General features: G+C 36.3%; 1 protein-coding gene across 1 annotated transcript in view; it reads left to right on the top strand.

Moving 5' to 3' along the window:
• The first annotated feature begins 8,032 nt into the window (after positions 1–8,032).
• The window catches only part of LOC128524324 (uncharacterized), a 32,878-nt gene continuing 18,168 nt past the window's right edge, over positions 8,033–22,742 (top strand). The window contains exons 1-5 of the mRNA XM_053496847.1: positions 8,033–8,170; positions 9,427–9,499; positions 10,738–10,870; positions 11,006–11,232; positions 11,470–11,623. Coding sequence (XP_053352822.1) covers positions 8,132–8,170; positions 9,427–9,499; positions 10,738–10,870; positions 11,006–11,232; positions 11,470–11,623 — 626 coding nt within the window. The 5' untranslated portion in view covers positions 8,033–8,131. The remainder of the gene's footprint in view (positions 8,171–9,426; positions 9,500–10,737; positions 10,871–11,005; positions 11,233–11,469; positions 11,624–22,742) is intronic.

The raw sequence follows: 22,742 nt of genomic DNA, 5'->3' as shown, positions 1-22,742 counted from the left end.
AGGATACTCACCGATCAGGGCAGGGAATTTGTCAATCAGTTCGGTTAAGTTATTTTTGGAATAGCAAGTGAAGACTTTGTGATGTCAAACTAAATCTTTTTTATTTATTTATTAATTTATTTATTTTTGCTCTGCTTGTTTGTTAGCAGTCAATAGCTTGTACCTGCTCCCTGGTCTTTTCTGATTTTTATTTGTATTGTTTGAGAAAGAAGAAAAAGTTACTTTCTACATTGAAAAACAATCTCATTTGAACAATTGATTTTGAGAGTTGTTTGCTCCTTATGCTCTATAAAGCCTTCATAACGGCTCTAAAACTTTTGTAATTGCTTTGTATAATTGGTGATTTTTGAGGCTGGTTACTCTAAGAGAACTTCTCTGCTGACAGTACTGTTTTTGCAAATCAACCTGACAGTACTGTTTTTGCAAACTATTCCAGATTTTGGTTATTGTTACTTAATTACCTAATTCCATATGTCATTTTAAAGTTTTCTCCAGTGTTGTTCCATAATGTAAAAAATAAATCACAAAAATGCCACTGAATTAGATGAATTGTCCCAAATTTAGACTGGTAATGTGAAGTTGCATAATAAAATGTTAAGGAATGCATTATATTTATTAATTGCAAGTTACATTTAGTTTTTTCCCTGCTTTTCTTTCTCTAGGTAAACACAGAAGTATGCTCTCTGTTTGGCATTAAGAGAAGTCTCTGTTCTCCTTACCACCCACAAACTAATGGCCTGGTGGAACGGATGAATGGTACTATCCAAAGGTAAGGTCCTGTTTACATAACCTATGTACAGTAAGATTTTATATAGTTGTAAAAAAGAACGAGGGGAGTTGCTCTGTCTGTCTGCTGTGCTTCGGTAAGCTTTTCTGGTGCCAGGAGAGACTCGGTGTTACACACACACACACACACACACACACGTTGTCTGTCAGAAAGGTCTCTGGTAATTAACAGCAAAAGATTGGGTTTTTATATGTTTGACTAAACGTCTGTGCCATCGACATATGTTACTACAAAGAACATAAACCACTGTAGACGTTCTGGTGAGATCCTGAAGATTCAAAGGAGAGGAAGATAGAGAGGTGTCCATCCAGAGACAGATCACAAGATGTTGGCTCGAGTTAGGGGGGGAGGGGGAAGGAGACAGAGGGGGAGAGAGAGAGAGGGGGAGAGAGAGAGAGGGGGAGAGAGACATGAAGAGAGAATGGGAAGGTGAGCGTGGGAGCGTTCACACCTTAAGGAGCAGATGCAAGAGGAGACAGAAAGATAGCAACAGGAAAGATTTAACACGTTAATATCAGATCTATGAGGAAGAGAGCAAGAGAGTAGAAACAACTTCTTTTTATATAAAATAATTCTAACAATAGCATATTGTGTAAGGTTAGAAGCTTAGTACTTGATCACCTTCTCTTCTATTTAGAGCCCTGGCAAAGCTTTGCGATGAGAAACCGGAACAATGGGACACTTATCTTGATGCGGTCCTCTTCAATATCAGGACCAAAAAACAACTAACTACAAAGTTTACACCATACTTTCTTATGTATGGTAGGGAGGCTCGTTATTTTTCAGAGGTCCCAGAGTTTCTAGACGTGAGTATATCTGTGGTTATAACTTTTATTTTCCCCAAAAAAAATGTCTTTTTCATTTCATACTAAAATTTGGAGAGAATAATGATCTTACTGTTATTATAAAATCATTTTAATGTTATTATTTCAGAGAATGAGATAATAATGTTATTCATTATTTATTTATATATTTATTGCACAGATAAATGAAACAGTGGAGCACGTTCTGGAGGAAGAAATCGTCACCTCTGCTCTTAAAGTCCAGGACCAGGTATTTAGCGCGGTAAAGAAAAATATGCAAACAGCAAGAGACAAGACAATGCAGAAGAAAGAGAGTCTTGGGGCCACACAACACAAATTGAAAATTGGAGATGGAGGTTCTCAGAAAGAATGTAAGGAGTCAGCAGAGAAAAGGAGGGAAGCTTGACAAAGAACTTCTGGGTCCTTTCACAGTACTGTGCATTAATGGGAAGAATGTAGATCTGATTAATGAAAAAGGGATAACATTTAAAAAAATTAGTCAGGATCATCTGGTTCCATACTTACAAGAGAGACCACGTGTGCCTCACAGACTCCAAAAAAATTTCAGTTCTGGCCCATTGTCTTCCGTCGCAGCTGCCCAGAGCCCACTGTCTCCCGCCGCAACTGCCCAGTGCCCACTGTCTCCCGCCGCAGCTGCCCAGAGCCCACTGTCTCCCGCCGCAGCTGCCCAGTGCCCACTGTCTTCCGCCGCAGCTGCCCAGAGCCCACTGTCTCCCGCCGCAGCTGCCCAGTGCCCACTGTCACCCGCCGCAGCTGCCCAGAGCCCACTGTCTCCCGCCGCAACTGCCCAGTGCCCACTGTCTTCTGCCGCAGCTGCCCAGAGCCCACTGTCTCCCGTCCCAGCTTTTAAATCACTCTCCAAATTTGAGCAAAGTACCTGACATTTTTATTGTATACATCTAATTTTTTATACACCACAATGTGAATTGCTTTAGTTCGAGAGTTCTCACAAAATATATATATTTTTTATTTTTGCTAAACATTGGCAGGTGTTGATGCAGCTTGGTCAGGCAGCGTTGGAGATAAAAAAACATTTCTACTGTCTAGAATTGGTGCTTATAAATTGTTCAACTGGGAGATAGCACGACTTGCACCTGGAAGAGAACTTGAGAGTGAGGTAGGACCATCCTACATGGTTTGCACAAGGTAACACTACATAAACTTCCAATATAACAGCATCAATAAAAAATAACATTTGTCTTTCTAAAGGTTATAAATGCTTACATATTTGCCTTGGTAAAGCAGCATAACGAAGAGAAAACTGAAAAAGCATTTTTCATCGATTCCTTCGCTATGACCAAGGTGTGGCAGGGATTCTACAACATCCTTAGAAAGGTACAGGATTACAGGAACAGAAACCTTATAATGAGCAAAGCTGTAATCAAGAGTATTAAAATAATTATATATAAGTACTATTTAAATATTTTTGTTTTAGCTGGACCCAACTGAGTTAAAGATGATTCTTGGTGTCATTGGTGAACATGGACACTGGACTATTGCTGTAAGTAGGCATACATGCATAAAGTTATAGTTCATGAAATAGAAACTAACTATTTCCTTACACCTCATCTTGTAAGATGGCATGGTATTCCAAAGAATGCATATTTTCTTCTTTCTCTTTACTTCTCTCCAATCACCTGCTTAAATTTCTAACTTATTGATCTTACATAAATTCCCTGGCAAATTATTATCTTCTTTGTGAGTCATTGTTTTTGTTCCTATTTTAAAGCTGCAACCTCTCTGTAGATTAATTTGCTGTTGCATCTATTATGTAGTATGCATTGTTTATATATATATATATATATATATAGATAGATAGATAGATAGATAGATAGATAGATAGATAGATTGCATTGTGGCATTTGTTTCAGGCCATGTATCCATTTGAAAAAAAGACAGTCTATCTGGATTCACTGGGAGAATCTGAGCTAAAAATACGTAAATGCCTTGACAGCACAAGGTATCAATTACACATTCTCTCTCTCTCTCTCTCTCTCTATATATATATATATATATATATATATATATATATTTATTACATTTCACGTTATGAAGTAGTTGGACAAATTAACATTCTAAATATTAGGATTGTTTTTAATACTTGTATACGTGGATGAATGTCCTTTGTCCTTTGTTGAAGACTTGGCATTTTGTCTTTTATAGCAAGATATGAGATTTTTTTAATGGATTTCAATTATAGCTCCCCTTACTTGCATCAGAACCTCTATATACTGCATGTTGAGCGTTCCTATGAACAGCTACCAAATGTTAATTTAACATTTTGAATCAAATCCTGTTTTTTTATCTTTTTTAAAATTTATTATAGAGCCTTTATGAGAAGTAAAGGGTGCAATATGTCAAGGTGGAGGTGTATGACTCTCCCACACTCACTACAAAGAGATGGAGTGTCATGTGGTGTATTTGTGTGCAAGGTATGCCAGACATACATAATAATATTTGGTTAATTTTTTTTTTCAATTTTATAACATAACTATATATATACTATGATATAACTAATCAACTGCTAACTATGTTTTAGCTGTGAGGAAAAAAACTAAATAATTAATGTACAGAGAAAACCCACACTTATGCTATTGTTTAGAAAACTGAGAACACTATTGAAAGGCAAATGTCCCGGCTGGACTGCTACTATCTAGATGATAATACATCATCAGGAAAATCTGTTTCCCCCCTCCCCAATGGCTGTAAAAGTATCAGAGATATCTGAAATTGCCTCAGAGACATGTGTACATGTGGAAATGCTAACACAATGCACAGTTGATGTGATTTTGTTTACCTTTCAGATTGCCTGCAGTGCCTGCGACAGGTGGATTCACATGTTTTGCAATGGAAACCCACGAACGGATGTGGACTTTTTTTGTGCGCAGTGTAAAGTTCTAAGACACCCCCCCCCCCAATTACTTTGTAATTGATTTATTATTTGCATTTAAAATTTGTTTATTTATTTAAAAGTTTGCTTGTTTTCCTTTTTCTTTTTTAATTCATTTTTTTTTACATTTTTATAATGTTTAATTTCACAATCTGAAAGGTATATTTATGTTTAGCACACAGACCTGACCTTTGTATTTAAAAATAGCAGCTGACTGTTGGCAGTGTTGTGGTTCTCACTTAATTGCCTAATACCATTTACAAATGGTACCAAATCCAATTAACAAATAGCCAGTATTGTTCTTTATTGTATAAAATAAATCACAAATAAAAAAACACTGAATTAGAAGGTGTGTCCATCCTTTTGACTGGTACTGTACATAAATACATACTGTGTGTGTGTGTGTATATATATATATATATATATATATATATATATATATATACGGATGTGTAACAAAACACAAATACACACGCACACAGTTCTTCTGTGTTACTTTGTCACAGTCGCTTTTCTATTTTCATGTAGAACCTGACATGCAAATATTATTTTGGAATATAAGACATGTATGCCTGTAGCAAAGATAAAATAGTGATCAGAATGGTTTAAAAAACACTTTCTTTTCAATTAAAGTATAGGAAACAAATTTGTCTGGGCATCAGGAAAATCTGTTCCCTATTCCTACTGGCTGTGGAAGTATCAGGGATGTCTGAAATTGCATCAGAGACATGCATACATGGGGCAAAGGAAACACAATTTGCACAAAATGTTTAAAAAACACTGTCTTTCAATTTAGGTATGGGAAACGTATTTTCCTGGGCATCCTCCTACTGGCCGTAGAAGTATCATGGATTGGCCTGTTGCGATAGTCGATAAATCGATTAATCGCACGATTAAAAAAAATGACCTCGATAATTTTTCCGGCTGCGATAATTTCATTTGGATACTTTTTTGTTATCCGCGACTAAACGACTGAATGACAACTCTCGTTTCCTTAGCGTAGGAGAAGCGAACCCTCTTGTTAGTTGCATCGTCTTTTGTGTGGGGAGGCGGCGCTTGTCGGTCACATGGACTTTGTGTGAGAAGGCGGGAGTGCTTGAGGCGACTGCAGAGAAGAGCAAAAAGACGAGACGCAAGTTGTGACATGGAATTGGTTTCAAAGCCAAACGCGACAGCTGCCGTGTTGGAGCACTTCGGATTCAAACCGAATGACCACTGGTGGTGAACCACTTAATCTGAGCGAGCCTGGATGTCGCATTTGTTTCAAAACAGTATCGACTAAAACCAGTAACACAACAAACATGCACATGCACCTTAAACGCAATCATCTGTTGCAGTTTTTCCAGATGGGAAAAAAAAAAAGCTACAACAGACTTCGTCTTCCCGACAGTGCACCATAACTGGGGCATTTAGTCGACAAACAAAGTACAAACAGGACAGTGCAAAATGGTGTGCACTCACCGACAGTGTAGTTCGCTTGATTGCTAAAGAGATGCTGCCCTTTAGTGTCGTCAAAAAGCCGGCTAATCTCCCCCAACACAGTCTAATACTGGTGAGTGGTGTTTAATTCACAGATAAAATATTTATATAATATGCTCATTTCGGTTCATTTTCCCGACCGACAACCGCCGCTTGTTATCCGATTTTTATCCGTTAATATTATAAGATTATAGTATTAAATTGTCATTAAGTAAAAAATTAAATTGACACGTGTCTGTGATCCGTTAAAAAAAAAAAATCACGGGTTTATTTTAACGAGCAAACGAAACATGCAGAACAGATCAACAACAGAAGTTACAGAACCTGGATTCATATAAAATTCACGCACCTGCAGCATTTCTGATAGTGACAACAGAAAAAAACAATAAAATAATATAAATAAAAAACATAAGATAGGCCTACAATAAATATATTTAATTAACTTAAATAATTAACAAATTATGATGACAAATAGAAGACACTGAATCAATTTAAAGCTTTGAAAAAAAAAAAAAAGCATTTTTTTCATCAAATAAAAATAGCAGACCTTAATCCACAGCTTGGATTGTATATATATATATATATATATATATTACCATTTTTTAAAAGTTTTTTGCATATGGCTTGAGGCTTTTTGTTTGTTTGTTTACAAAGGTCCTAACAGGCATTTTTTTTCTGTTATGGAATGCATGTTGAGCCTTGCATATGGAATGCATTTTTTGAAGTGCAATTTTTTTTACGTGCATTTTGTTTTATGTGCATTATTATGCCATTATTATTATTCTAAATGAAAATGGTCTCAGATCGACAATATTATCGTTTATCGCGATAATTTCTTGGACAATTTATCATCCAGCAAAATTTGTTATCGTGACAGGCCTAATCATGGATGTCTGAAATTGCCTCAGAGACATGTGTACATGGGGCAAAGGAAACACAATGCACAAAATATTTAAATAAAAAAAAACCCTGTCTTTCAATTGAAGTATGGGAAACATATTTTCCTGATCATCAGGAAAATCGGTTTCCCCCTCCCTACTAGCTGTGGAAGTATCAGGGATGTCTGAAATTGCCTCAGAGACATGTGTCCATGGGGCACAGGTAACACAATATGCACAAAATGTTTAAAAAACACTGTCTTTCAATTTAGGTATGGGAAACATATTTTCCTGATCATCAGGAAAATCAGTTTCCCTCCTCCTACTGGCCGTAGAAGTATCATGGATGTCTGAAATTGCCTCAGAGACATGTGTGCTTAGGTAATACAGTGAGATGATGTTTTTTTTAAAAACACTATTTTTAACAAGAGACTCCTGGAAATCAGTTCACCCAGTTAACATTTTTAATAAACTTCAAGTTTTCATATTTTGTGAAACTAAAGAAAAATAACCAATTCAGATACATTATTTAATGTAAAAATGCTATTATAATAAGTGCTGTGCCAATTATGTATGTCTGTTTTATCATGGATATCAGGATATCATGTTTCCCCATCATATGCAGGTGCTGAGATAGATAGATAGATAGATAGATAGACAGATAGATAGATAGATAGATAGATAGATAGATGTGAATAATATGAATAACTATGAGTGTGGTGTCCTATAATTCCTGTACCTGTGTGTTTGTACACCATAGAACTGGATGTTTGAGTGGGTAAAAAAAGAGTATGGTGGTTATCACGAGTAGACACACTACCCTTGAGTATAATAAATTACAAAGTATAACCTTAAATATATTTAGAATAAATCAGTATCACATCTATCATCACACAGCTAATGTACATGTAATAAAAGTAGTCGCGATGTCAGTACCTGCCCAGCAAACCAGCCTTTTGCAGCGGCTTAAAACGTCTGAATTATCTTCAAATATACAAAAAAAAGCGAAATTCCGATTATTTTGCATAGGTTATCTGTTTAATTTACAAAGTTCGTAAAAACACTTTAAAACGAGAGAAAAACTGTTAAAATCCGCGTTCGCCTTCTCAGCGTATGGTAGCGAGTGACGTCATGATTCGAATCTGCGCGCGCACTGCGGGGAAACATAGGGAAACTGAATTTCCCGGAACACCGGCATTTCAAACCAGTAAAAGAGTCCCCTGCTCATTCATAAGCAACCCACTTTAGAACTGTACAGCAGTTTCATATACAGATGGAACCACTAACAAATAAAGGAATACCTTTAGGATTGGTAAGTACACTTGGGCATCTTTAACTACAATTACAGTTATAGAAAAACATTTTTGGATACTGTAGCAAAAAAAAGCCAGAAAATGTAGATGTGTTATGATTATTTATGGCAAGATACACGATTGAGTTAATTAGCAATAATCAAGTTAATTTTATGAAGTAATATTGTTTGAGCTGTTTACCCGACATGGACATGTCTGGTTTCAGTTTCATTTCTCAGAAATTTATTTCCTGGTCTTGTTTTGACTCCGTTTGGTGTTTTCTAACGGTTGGCGGCCACTACGTTGCATTACTGCCACCTTCTGGTCTTTATCGCCATCATCTTCCTTACAGTTGAACTCCGTTTCTCATATCATCGCCCTTAAGAACCCAATACTTCTGAGCCAACAAACAAAACCATCCACTCAATCCTACAATTATCTAGAACTAATAAATGGAAGCTAAAACTTGGGTATACAGTATGATTCCTTTTTTGGACAAACTCCCAATTGGCACAACAGAGAAGTGTTTGTCCTGTTGGTTCAAATCCTCTTTCCTGTCAATCTCAGTGACACTAACTAATCAGAGACATCCGTGAGAAAATGACAAAGCACTTTACTGTAAAAAAAAAAAATATAATAAAAAATCCTCAGGGGATCCTGTACTTGAACAGCCTAGTTTTCAGGATCCTACACTCAAAAAAAAAAAAAAAAAAATGCTGTGTTGTTTTTGTAAACACATTGTTGGGTTGTTCATCCTGGGTCAAAATTCTGGGTTATTTTGGGCTTTAAACACATTGTTGGGTTGGTTTATGTTGGGTTAAATAAGATGTAGGGAGTCATTTACAAATGAACATCTGGTTGGGTTATTTTAACCCAACAACTGGTTTATTATTTATTCTCTGGTTTCTCAAATGCCAGCCTGCATAATGTTCGAAATATTACTGTTATTGTGTATCACAAAGTGTAGTTTTAAGAGTTGTTTAGGTGGGTTGGGTTGATTTTCAACCCAGCAATTTGTAGAGTGTATATATAAACGGATGAAATTATTAGGAAATAATAAATTCAGCATGTCCTTTAAGCAATCAAGCTTATGTTTCAAGTACAAGTATCACTTATCCTGTTGATTATGATTACCATAGCTTTGTTTTATTAACTGCCCTTTCATGGCAGTCTAAATTTGGAACACATTTTTTTTTCTTTTTTATGAATCATTCTCGTTTCTTTTATATATCAGTCAGTACTTGATTTTTTTTTTACATTGTTTTGTTCCTTAAAGATCAATCCATGGTTCCTGCACTCAAATGCTACTAGCCACACCTCTGTATTCAGTGCTATAGCAGAACTGATTGGTAAGTCAAATCTCTTCATTTTTTATCCAACACATTTCTAGACTATTTTAAACACAGTTTAAATCTTTCACATTCTTAACTTTTTGGTTGACAATAACAGTAATAGAATTATCTTTATGAATGATCTGGACACCTGAAAAGCCAATTATGTGAAAATACTGTTTGTTGAATGCAGTTCAGTCCCTCCCTTGCTCATTGTTGAGGGCCTCCTTCCATACTCATTGTTCACTTTTGACTAAAAGACCATTTCTAATTTAACCACCATTGTCAAGTTAGGTGATGATACTGTTGTGGTGGGCCTGATCTCTGATAACTAGAAGAGCTACTTCAAGAAGGTTGGTGCCAAGAAACAATGATGTTTGAGATGGTGGGGGTCAGTTGGGTGAGAGGGAAGCCGAATTCGAAGCAAGAGAAATACCAAAAAGAACATGCTCTGCATTACCCAACTAGTGTAGTTAAAATAGCACAATTTGTATTAATCTGTTGTTTCAGTAATAGTAAATAAACCTTCTAAAGGGAAGAGATTTTTCTCCCAACCATAATTAATTTAGGCCAGTACCCTGAATAAAGAAATTACTTAAGAGCTCAATGTTACCTAAGGATTTTTTTTAGAACTGACTAAGAATGTAAACACTTGAAAGACAAACATTTGCTTAAGTAACATTGGATAATACACTGTCTAGCCAAAACAAAGCCATCACCTACATTTAACTAAGCAAATAGGTAAGAGCCCTTCATTCAATAATTAAAATAATAAGGCAAAAACAAAACAATGATTATCTGAATATACTGAATGACCAGGGTTCTCCATCATTTCTTTTTTCCCCCCTGCTGGCACATGCATATTTCAAAAAGATGCCAGGATTTATCAGGCACAAATTGTAAAAGAATGGTTCAGAAAGCATGAGATAATTTTCTTTATCTGGCCACCATAGTTTTCACTGACTGGCCACTATAGTGTCCTGCCTTTAACCCCATTAAGAATTTTTTGGATGTGCTGTGGAAGACTACACAGCAATCAGTCCAACTCTCCCATCATCAACACAAGATCTACAGTAGGAGAGGAATTGATGTGACTCTTGATCAAAATAAATGCAACATTGCATTAGCTTATTGAAATTATCACACAGGAAATGCATGCAGTAATGAAAGCAAAAGCTGGTCCAACAAAATCAGAGTCTGTGACTTTTTTGGCTGGGCAGCGTATTTGATTTTTCCTGTTATTTCCCTACTGATAGACAATGCCTATGACCCAGATGTCAGTGCAAAACAATTGTGGATTGATAAAACAGCTGTCAAAGGCCAGGACTGCCTTATCTTCATGGATAATGGAAACGGCTTGAACTATGAAAAGATGCACAAAATGTTGAGGTATGGATGCGTTTATGAAGCCTGCATTATCAATTAAATCATCCAGCAATTCACCTTAACTGAAAAGAGTCAATAAACAGTACACAATTTTTCTTTTTACTGACAGCTCACACACTCTCTCTCTCTCTCTTTCAGTTTTGGCTTCTCTATTAAGCAGGCAGAAAGCCAGACAGAAAGCCATGAGCCAGTGGGCCAGTATGGTAATGGTTTTAAGTCAGGTTCTATGCGCTTGGGGAAAGATGTCATTGTGTTCTCAAAGAAAGATGGCATCATGTGTGTAGGTCTCCTGTCGCAGACTTACCTTGAGATGAAAGAGTATGTCGTACTGCCCATTGTCGAGTTCACCCACACCGGACAGAACAATATCCTTTACTTGAAAACAAAGAGGAAGATGTGTTGATTTCAGAGGAATGTTGGATAAAATTTATTGAAGATAAAATTTGTATTACAGGTGCATTTATAACTGCAAGAGATAAGTAGCTGCAAGAGTGCCTGCCAGCGAAATGGGAGTTTAAGGAGATAAATGTAGAAACCAAAATATATTTTCCAAGAGTGTGAAGGTACCTCTTCGCAGTTTGTTCCTTAACCTAACTGTTCACTCCAGCCTGAGCCAAAGCATGCAGATAGTCTCAATTGTATCCTGACACATTCTCCGTTTAACACTGAGGAACAGCTGCTGTCTGAGTTCAGTGTTATTGACAGGTTTTGCACCAACTCAAGTGGAACCCGCATCATCATCTGGAACCTACGCAGGTGAGCATGCAGAGTTTGAATTGTTCTACTATATGTAACCCTTGGCTAAAAGTGATAAGACCGATTACGCCACCTAGGTTTTTTGTTTACTCAGGAATATAAAGTAAAAATAAATAAACCAAGCGAAATTACAAAAACATGAAGGACCCTGCTGGCTCGACACAAATATTATTTCACACAAAATTTTTTTTAAAATTTAAAATTGGGCATGTAAATATCCATGGAAACCACAATACTTTGATAGCAATAGAAAAGACACAAAAAAAAAAACACAGCAAACCAACACAAAATCTTGTTAGGCAAATTAACCAAATAAAAAAAATTATATACACTCCCTTCCGTTAATATTTAATATTACATCATATCATACATTTACATGTGGATATACTCTGTTAAAAATGCTTAAATAGTCAACAAGGAAAGGGGGGAACACATTCAGATCACAAAAATCATTCATGCTGCCTTAATGAACATGAATACATGCCAGTTAAATTGTGTATAATAGCGCAAATAAACAAAATTCCCAGTAACCTATCACACATATACAACACAATAGGGCAACACGCTTTTAATTCAGTGGTGCAAAACTTTAAAAAAACTTTTTTTTTTTTATTGTTAACGCAGTGAGCCTTTATATTTTATCATGTGTAACACTCGCATAGCCAGAAAACAAACAAAAAAAAGTGGGTGAGCCACAGGTGTTGTCAGATTAATGTGCAAAAACAATATGATAATACTATATAAGATACATAGCCTTTATAATACTCTACTTTTATTGAAGTGGACTCACATTGACGACAAAACGTTATGATTTTGTAAAATAATGAAAGCAAGCAAGAATACAGCGCTATTCTGTATCGGTGAACTTGATCGCCTCAGAAAGTGAACCAGAAACTCTGTGTATACTTGGCTCACAGACCTGAAAAATATATACAGATGTCGCCATTAAAAACGCACGTTTCGAGAAAAGGGATCGGGGCTGCGTGCGGCAAGCTGTGAAAATGCCTGTAGGGGGCAGTCGTGTTTCATTCTGAAGTATTGTGTGTCTACTGAAGCCGAAAAATGTGTTCGCTCTCTTAGGCACCCATTGAAAGCAAGCGACAGAGCTCATAAACGTGTCGAGCTCAAACTGTAAATACTGATTTGTATTTGTTTTTCATTTTCTTCTCTCCTTCAATCATGATACGTATTTAACTGCGCTTTCTCCATTCAGTATTATTATTATTATTATTAGTAGTAGTAGTGCTCTGAATTTATTATTGTTATTATTGTTATTATTATTGTAAAGCACCCGCGCGTGTGTGCAAAAAGATTACAAAGATATATGATATGTTTGCCCAAAACATTATTGTTTTATTGTGTTTATGCGCTTTAAATATACACTAAACAATAAACACTGCCTTGTGCGAAGTGAAAGTGAGTTGCGCGTGCGGCTTTTTGATCAACGCTGAACCCAAACAGCAAAAGAACATAATAATAATAATAATCATCATCATCATCATGATTTTAGCTGTTTATTTCCAGCATTGAATTAATATTTAATTATTCATAATTGAAGCGGCTCACATCGCGCACGCTTTCACTTAAAAAAAAATCAGTGTTTAATCAAATCAGTGTTAAAAAAAAGTATATGTCGCTCCTCTTTATGATTGATATGATATGATGGCTCATATCGGGAGCATTTTTATCAAAGGGAAGATGAAAAGTGAAAGTGTGTACTAACAACATAGCACAATGCATGTGTGTGAATGGCTGAAATGTGGCTGTGAATAAGGCTTTTAGTGAACGTAAAATGTTCGCGTGGAAGCAGAAGTAGACTAATGATTATAAATGAGTCGGGAAAAACAGCAAGGAAACTGATTGGCCAAACAAGCACTAACAACAGCTCAAGGGCTTTAAAAAAATATATAAAAAAATTAACTAGGTAATTAAGTTCACTAGCTAACGATCTTATTTGTACAAAGAATGAACTGTTATATAGCTTCTGTTTGTATCGGTTTATTGGTATTATATAAAAAAAAACTTTAAAGACATCAAAATTTAAATATAGAAATACCTGGGAAAGAAGACCTACAAAATAGAACATTAGAATAACAAAAAAATACACTTCTATTTTTGTATAATATGGTTATAGTATAATATATCTCTTATTTCTATTTACTTTAGGTTGTTGTTCTTGCAGTGTTACTGTGTGTGCTTTGCAATGTCAGACACATTCAAATGCAAATAATACACCCTCCCCAGGTGTGAAGCTTTTCTTACCTTTACACTCAAAGAAACTAAAATTCACCTCTCCCCACACTGCATAGTTTCAGCAAACGGGAGGATCTTGGATCTTGCTTTAGGCCTCTTCTTAAATTTGTGTAAATTTTAAATCTTCTGGATTCTACATTCTAAAATTGACATTGTTACCATTTTTAATCCATGAATTGCAATTTTTCTTATCATAATACACTCTAAAAAATGATTCTGTGGCCTTGTAAATTTCACAGTTATAAAAAGGTTATGTTACCTTAATAAAATCTCTAAAAGTCACATACATGATTGTTTGAGTTAGACAAATCAAAATAAATGCCTAAAAAAACAACTATTAGTTTTGCCTTAAATTTACACTATAATTTAAGTTTACTTCACTAGTAAAAATCAGCATTTGACTAACTTAATTATATTTTTAACATGCACATAATATTTTTTTATTCATTTCAATCAAAATATCTGGTAATGACGTAATTGTACTGATTAGTTTCAAGAACTACAATTATCACTCATTCCAACTCAATATTCTTTATGTTTAACAACAAAAACTTAAATAATTGAGTAAATTGCCCTGTGCAAGTGCTCATGGGAAGTCTGGTGTAACATCAGAGACAAGAAGGCTGTGAGGATGTGAGAATGGACATGAAGCACCTGGAACATTCTGGAACATTCCTTACAAATCCTGGTGAGTAAACAGCTAACACAAGTTACTGTAATAATGACTCTGTCTGCCTGCACACACAACTTTATAGGGTGTGAGTTACTGTTCTGAATCCTGTCACAGCCGAGCTCCAGAGCTAACGATAGCTAGCAACAGGCCAGTCCTGGGGTTCAGTGTGATTTAGCTTGTTTGTTCCAACCACCAAACTGCTCAGCTAAAGCGGCGTTAATACAGACACTTAAACTCTGGTGTAAAGGGAGAGATTTAACACCGAGCAGCGGCGCGTGCATGTCCCGGTTTCCTCCGGGTTTCTCGGTGTAACCGGCCGCGGTTGTGCCGCAATATTTGAATTTCTCCCGCCAAATGCGGTGATTTTGCGCAGCCAACTGCCACTGTGGCGAGGATATAAAACTAGCATGTTTAAATAATTAACGTGTGTACAGGTCCACCTCACACACTGAACCGCGAGTCTGCTCGGTCACTCCGACACTTTAAGGAGGAAACGCGGACCAAATCCGGTTTAAACAGCTGAAATGAGGTGCAGTGTCCGGGTTCTGGCACTGTTTTATCACTGTATCATTTTATCAACTTTATAACATTGAGCACGCAGCGGCAGATGTTATAAAATAAATGTGCTAAGTACTGTACTAGTAGCTAAGGCTATGAAATATAAAGATTTAGTGAAAATACAACATTTCTCTCAGAATTAGAATTGGGAGATAGTAATATGAAATTAAAATACTGAAGTGAAACATTATGTATGTTCTGATATGTAAGTAAAAGAAACTAAAACTGATTGATTTTGTGTGTGTTTGTGTGAAACATGTTATATATTTTCTATATCTCTTTCACAGCACCAACACCACTAATGAAGAGAAGTTGAATGGAGATAAAACAGGAGGTAAATGTCAACTTTTAAATGTTACAGAAGTATTAAATGTGTAACCATTGAATCAAAGATAGAAATGACAACAAGACTATTAGTCCAAAAAGTATGTATTTGAACAGAAGTACTATTTTACCAGTCTGGTAGACTTTATATTAACAGTCACACTTGTACTTACTTGTATACTATTGTTCCTTTTTTAGGTGCCAGCATTATAGGATGGCGCTGTAAGCTCTGCACATTTGTTGCATCATCAAAAGGAATTTTCGATCATTATGGAGTAAAGCATGGTACTGTTAGTCATGGATATTTAGTGTCCTGTGGTCATTTAGACTGTCATTGCTTCTTTAAGACCTGAGAAGGTCTGCACACACATTTGTATGGATCCTACAGTTTGCAGGAAACTGAAGTGTGAAGGTGTGCAATCTTTCAGATGTAAAATGTGACTCATTAGATTATAATACAAAAGTCTACTTTCCACATGTTAACTGTATAATACTTGTGGCAGAAGTATTGTTCCTGAGACTGTTTACTAATAACATAAATTCATGTCATTTGCAAAGTAAACCAGGTTGAGTTTAGACTTCATGTCTTGTCAAATTTGGCAAATAAATTTTCAATTAAAATGAAAATGTGTGTATTGTTTCTTTCATTCAGTTAAAATATTTAGTAAATGTAGCACATTTGTTTGTTAAATAATAGTATAATTTTCAGTATCTTCTACCTTCCATTTCAATTATATCTACTCAATTATTTTACTAATTTTCACTTTGCATTACCTTCAGATTTTCATTACATTTACTTAATTTTGTACATCATTGTACTAAATATAGTTATTCAGGTCTACTTAATTTTTTTACTGACTTGTACTCAATTCATGAAGTATATTTTACATGATTTTTACATTTTTTTATATTTACTCAATATTTTTAAGTGTAAAAATGTTTCACCAAAAAAATTGAGTACAGCACAGTTTTATTTTTTAGAGTGTATGCATGCTTTTAATTATATTATAATGTTTTAAAAATAAATAAATAAACCAAATTAAATTATTATTTCATTTGTATTTACCCTTGTAAAATAGCATTAAAAATGATGGGTTGTGTATCAAGCGATTAAAAACAATACATGTTATGATAAGGAAACTTTCTATCTCTTCCATTCCAGTGATTAAAAATCAGCTCTGCCTAATTCCGTCATGTCATGTGGGCATTATAAGATTTGTATTGAAAACTTCTAACTAAAAAGTGGCAGCTGGCATGCCTAAAAATAGACGCAGGTTAATTTTTTTAATAGTCTAAATAAAAATCATCCTCTTTAATTTCCTACAGTCTAATCAGTGCTTAACCGCACCAAAACGTTTTCCTGAGCGTTGAGGAATTTTGTTGTACTAAATAATATTTATACAGTATAATCAGGGCCTCTTATTCCTATTAATCCTGGGTTGTTGTTCTTTTAGTGTTACTGTGTGTGCTTTACAATGCCAGACAACATTCAAATACAAATTATTCACTCTCCCCAGGTGTGAACCAGCTGTTCTCACCTATACATTCAGAGAATCTGAAATGCACCTCTCCACACTTTAAAAACCTCTTGAATCTAAGGCTCTTCTGGAGACTTTCAGTGATTTAAATTTGTGTAATCTTCTGGATTCTAGATTCAAAGTTGACATTGTTACCATTTTTTTAACCCTTGAAATGGAATAAATTGAGATTTTCCGTATGATAGCATAAATTGCATTGTTTTTAATCAGTCTATACACAATAATATTCTTTTATTTTTATTTAAAAAAAAAACGGGTATGGGGCTATCTTGGTTTATTAATCCTTGTGCCTAGTTTAGGTTTAGTATTCAGTGCACACTGTTTGTACATCTGTTATTTTACAACTATATCATAACACTCAGAAATAACTTTTATTTGGGGTTAAGTGACTGATGTGCCTAACATTTTTTAGCTGGGCCTCTGTTTCACTGAATAATCACGACTTCTCATGAGTATGTAAGACCTCTTGACACCCCTCTCTCTCTCTCTCTCACACACACACACACAGCAGACCAAATCATCATTAGCACGTCCCTCCCCCAAACAGCGCAGCCATTTACTTTCTTTCCATTTACTTACATCTGAACTGAGTCGTTTACATAAGTAACTAATCAATAGCTCATCATATCAATTTATTCATACAGATGTTCCTGTTTTACATGGAAAATTGTTACAGAATGATTTACTCTTACAGAGCCATCAGAACAGTGGCAGCTGGAACACCTAAAACACATGCAGGATTATTTTTTATAATCTAAATAAAAATGCTTTCCCACAAGTGGGCTATTGTTATTTATCTACAATATTTGTTTATTTAATTTAAATGGAGTTTGGGCTCCAGGATGTTGAGCATCGTGATCCTCATCTTTACTTTCTGTCACGGTGTGCGCCTGTGATGGGTGTGCGCCCAAATCTACTATCGCTACTCGCTCACTCTGTAGGCTCCCTAAATAGGCGGCAAAGGGACGGAGCCGCCTATTCGTGCTGGCTGGCGATAATTAACGTTAATGCGGGCTTATAGAGTTACTTCATTAAGTTTCAAGACATCCTTAATTTACATTTTTCTCCTAGTTATATGTCCACAAATACTTTAACCACATACACTTATTAACTTATCCACATACACTTATCAACACAAACTCTCCGTGCATGCACACACAATCTCTCCGCGCGAAAACAACGCGAGTAGCCTATATACAGTACTGTACATTTATTTGTCTTTGGTGCATTACTGGCCGAGAATGTCTGCATTTTATCAAAAAATCTCGCGCGATTAGCAGCCTTTTGATCAAAACGCTGCCTTTTGTAAAGTGGAAGTACGAGCCGTGAGTTTCCGCACAACGATGAACAGCTTTATTTATAAGATATGTTGGCATATTCACGAATCAGGACATTCACATAATTAACAGCATCAGATTATAAGTTAGCCTACTATCAGTAGTTAGCCTACTATCAGCAGTCAATTAATTTAATTTAAGACCATTTAAACCGAGGTAATGCTATCTTTTTAATAGTTTTGTCCCTGTTAAGACATTACAAAAACTATAATAAACTTACTATGAATTTTGGCATCATTATAAAAATAATATGGAGCACATAAACACTCACTCATCATGAAAGATCTATTGTAAAACAAAATAAAATTCATGTTTGCTTTAGCAGTGTTCAGCTGTGTCATGTTCTGGGTGTATTGGCAGGTGTTGAACGCCGTGGGCGGAAGGAGCAGGCATAGAGGCAGAGGGGTGGTGTAATCAAAAAAAGAGTCTTTTTAATAATTAAACAAAATATAAATAAAGATACAAACAAAGAAACAAACAAACTTAAACGATACTTAACTTTGTGCTGACAGGGGCTCTCTGGTAAGACACAGACAGGGCAAGACACATAACACGCCCTGCGGCGAGACACATAACAGGGGGACAAACACATAAGACACAAACGAGGTGTGGAGCTGAAACGAGACACTAAGGAGAACGGGAGACACTAGAGACACGGGAGACACTAGAGACACGGGAGACACTAGAGACACGGGAGAGGACAGGAGACACGTAAAGACGAGACGAGAGACCAAGAGAGGGACAGGACAAGGGCTAAAGACATGGCAATCAGCTAGGCATGGCTTCTAGCTAAACATAGCTAAGCATTGCTTAACCATGGCAGTTAGCTACACATACACCTAGCTAAGCATGTCTTCAGCCCCAACATGCACTAAGCTATACTTACCTAATAGCTTAAACACACTAGGGAAGGGGCACAGAAACACAGACAAAGACTACCCAGTGGCTAGGCGAGGCAGCCCTCCAAGGCTAAGCGAGGCAGCACTCACAAGCTAGTCGTTACTCCAAAGCCCGGAGGGACCGCACTCTAAACCCAGGCACACTGGGACGCTAGGGGGAGAGGAAACACAGACAAGGGATACCCAGTGGCTAGGCTAGGGGACCCTCAAAGGCTAGGCTAGGGGACCATCAAAGGCTAGGCTCAGGACACATCAAAGGCTAGGCTCAGGACACATCAAAGGCTAGGCTCAGGACACATCAAAGGCTAGGCTGAGGACACATCAAAGGCTAGGCTGAGGACACATCAAAGGCTAGGCTGAGGACACATCAAAGGCTAGGCTGAGGACACATCAAAGGCTAGGCTGAGGACACATCAAAGGCTAGGCTGAGGACACATCAAAGGCTAGGCTGAGGACACATCAAAGGCTAGGCTAGGGGACACCTAAAGGCTAGGCTCACTGGGCAACTTGGGGGAGAGGAAACACAGGATAGCTAGAGACACAGAGGGACTATGGCTAGAAGCATGCTAGTACTGTAACTGTACTATAAACTCAACATAGCATTTAGCTAATCATGCTCCTAGCCACACATACACCTAACTGCTTACCTGCTCTAGCTAACCACAAGAACACAGGAGGACAGGACTGAATCAGCTCCACTAACACAGACACACAAAACATACACAGAGACATTGCCAATAAGAGAGCCCAAGTCAACACAACTAAAATCAAAGTACAAACTAAACATAAAACTAAACAGAACAAAAGCCCACACATGTGACAGTGGTAATACCCAAAAATGCTCGACCCAGTTTCCCAGTCTAAACAGCTATTTATAGATTGGTTGATGGCTACCTCGGTTCAGGTGTGCACTGCATCACCTGACCGAGGTGCCTGCTGGGAAACTGAGTCGGCCAACAAAAACTACTAACTAAAAACAGTGACCTCTAGTGGAGGACCCTTACAAGCTGCATCGTTACATACATATCCACAAATACTTTTTATAAATTATATATTTGTTTATTCATGTCTTCTGATGATGGCAACACATCTTTACATTTTAAATAAGATATGTTGGCATATTCACGAATCAGGACATTCGTATAGTCAACACTATCAGATAGCATACTATCAGGAAATTAAATTAATTTTAATATAAAATTTAACCGGGGCATTGCCATGTCTTTCATTGTTTTGTCCCTTTTAAGACATTACAAAAACTATACAGTATAAGAAACTTACTATGATTTTCAAAGCACGAATTTGGGCATCTCATCCTTATGAAAATTATATGAAGCACATATACACACATCCATCATAAAAGATCTACTGTAAAACAAAAAAAAAATCATGTTTGCTTCAACATTAGAAACAATATTGTTTAAGGTTAACTTTATACACAATTCATCATTGTACTTGGTCCGGCTTTTAGATAAAATCCTTCCATGCGCCATCTCACGGATATTCAGTGAAGCACAAAACATTTATTTAAATTCCCGAATGTTGCTTGCTGCAATTGCGGCATCTCACGGGAAAACACATGCAGTCTTAATGGCGACATCTGTACAGTGAAACCTCGGATTGCGAGTAACGCGGTTTGCGAGTGTTCCGCAAGACGAGCAGAGATTTTTAATAAATTTTGACTTGAAAAATGAGAAAGTCTTGGTAAGCAAGTCCCTTGCTAATTTTTTCAGACAAAACAGTCTTGCCATTAATGTGTGTTTATGTAAAATTCAAATAAGAAAGGAGAAAGGTTTACTGTGTAAGAAAGTCTCATTAGAAGTTTAAAAATCCATTTTCTCTCTCAACCTCTCTTATGTGTGTGCGCACGTAATTTGACACAATGCCGGTTCACACACTCTCTCTCGGGACATGAGGGGCTTTACACACACACACACACACACAGAGCGCCTGCGCGCATAAACAGAAACACTTATCTGTCTGAATTATTATTTTTTTTTTTTCATAAAAGGTAAAGTGCAGGTAATTTGTTTTATTTTTACTTTATATTGTTTGTTAATTATTTTTCTGTATTTATTTTTTTTGGCTGTGAAACGATTAATTTAAGTTTCTATTATTTCCTATGGGAATATTAAATTTGGTTTATGAGTGTTTTGGAATATGAGCCTGCTTCTGCTGGAACGAATTATGCTCGTAATCCAAGGTTCCACTGTACTTATAGAAAGCAAAATGTCTGCTTTTATATAGACTAATGGAAAACAAATAGCAAAATATGTAATTCATATAAAACGTGAATTATTGGCGCATACACTATGGAGATGACGAGATAACATTATCACCTTCATAGCCCTGTCAATTCACTTCACTTTCTTAGCCCCACCCGTTAAACCGGCGTATTTAGAAAAAGGCTTGCCAACAAGAGGCTCCACTACACAGCAAAAATATGTTAGTATATTATGACTGAAATAAAGCTAGTATGAATTTGATTCGTGTTTTTTTGTATTTCTGGGGTTAAATGGCACGCACGTTCATCTGCCTTTTGATCAAAACTTTGCAAAGTGAAAGAGCGCACGGGCGCGCCGCGGGTTCATGCAAACATTTTACATTTGCTAAAATGCTTATTCACAACCACACTTCAGCCATTCAAGACATGCATTGTGCTGTGTTGTTGTTTGTTATCAGAGTATTTTATGAATCAAATGTAACTGTTTTTGGTACACGCTTGCACTTTGCACTTTTCATCTCGCTGCTGATATGAGCCGATACGAGCAGCTTTGTTTCAGTCATAATATTCATCAATCATAAAAAGGGTTTTTAATTGCTTGATACACAACCCATGATTTTTATGCTATTTTACAAATGGAAAATACAGATGCAATCATTTTATTTGTTTTTTTTTAATTTATTTTCTAAAATCTAAAATTAAAACATTATATAAAAATACCAAAGAAAGGTGTTGTGTGTAGAGTGATTAAAAATACAACATATGTTATGATAAGGTAAACCACAATTTGCAAAAGGATGTGCGTGGCCCACTACACAGCAAAAATTTGTTAGTATATTATGACTGAAATAAAGCAGCTCACATCGGCGTGCGTTTCGCACAGCGCTTATTTCGCTAGTATAAATTTGTTTTTTGTTTTTTGTATTTCTGGGGAAGAATAACACGCACGTTCATGGTTATTATCATCATGTTTTTTTGCGTTTAGAGTTCAATGTTTATTTGAAACTGAAGCGCTTCCACCCAACATGCAGGCTGAGAGAGAAAATAGATCCTTAACCTCTCTAATAAGACTTTTGCTTTACATGCTCACACATGTGTGTTATAATAAACAGTACACGCGCGCTGTACACACACACACAAACACAAAATAAAAGATGTTTTATGCCCACACACGTGGTCACAGTGTTATTAACAGTACACGTGTGCACTGATGTTTATTATATTAGTGAGAAAAGCACTAAGACCGAGCACGGGAGACAACTCACAATTCCACAGGCAATAGGGAGAAAAAATGTTGGTTCAGTTGTGATCAA

Source organism: Clarias gariepinus, chromosome 5, assembly GCF_024256425.1.
Source record: "Clarias gariepinus isolate MV-2021 ecotype Netherlands chromosome 5, CGAR_prim_01v2, whole genome shotgun sequence".
NCBI lineage: Eukaryota > Metazoa > Chordata > Actinopteri > Siluriformes > Clariidae > Clarias > Clarias gariepinus.
Note: the sequence above shows the minus strand (reverse complement) of the source record. Positions and strands in the feature narration are given on the sequence as shown.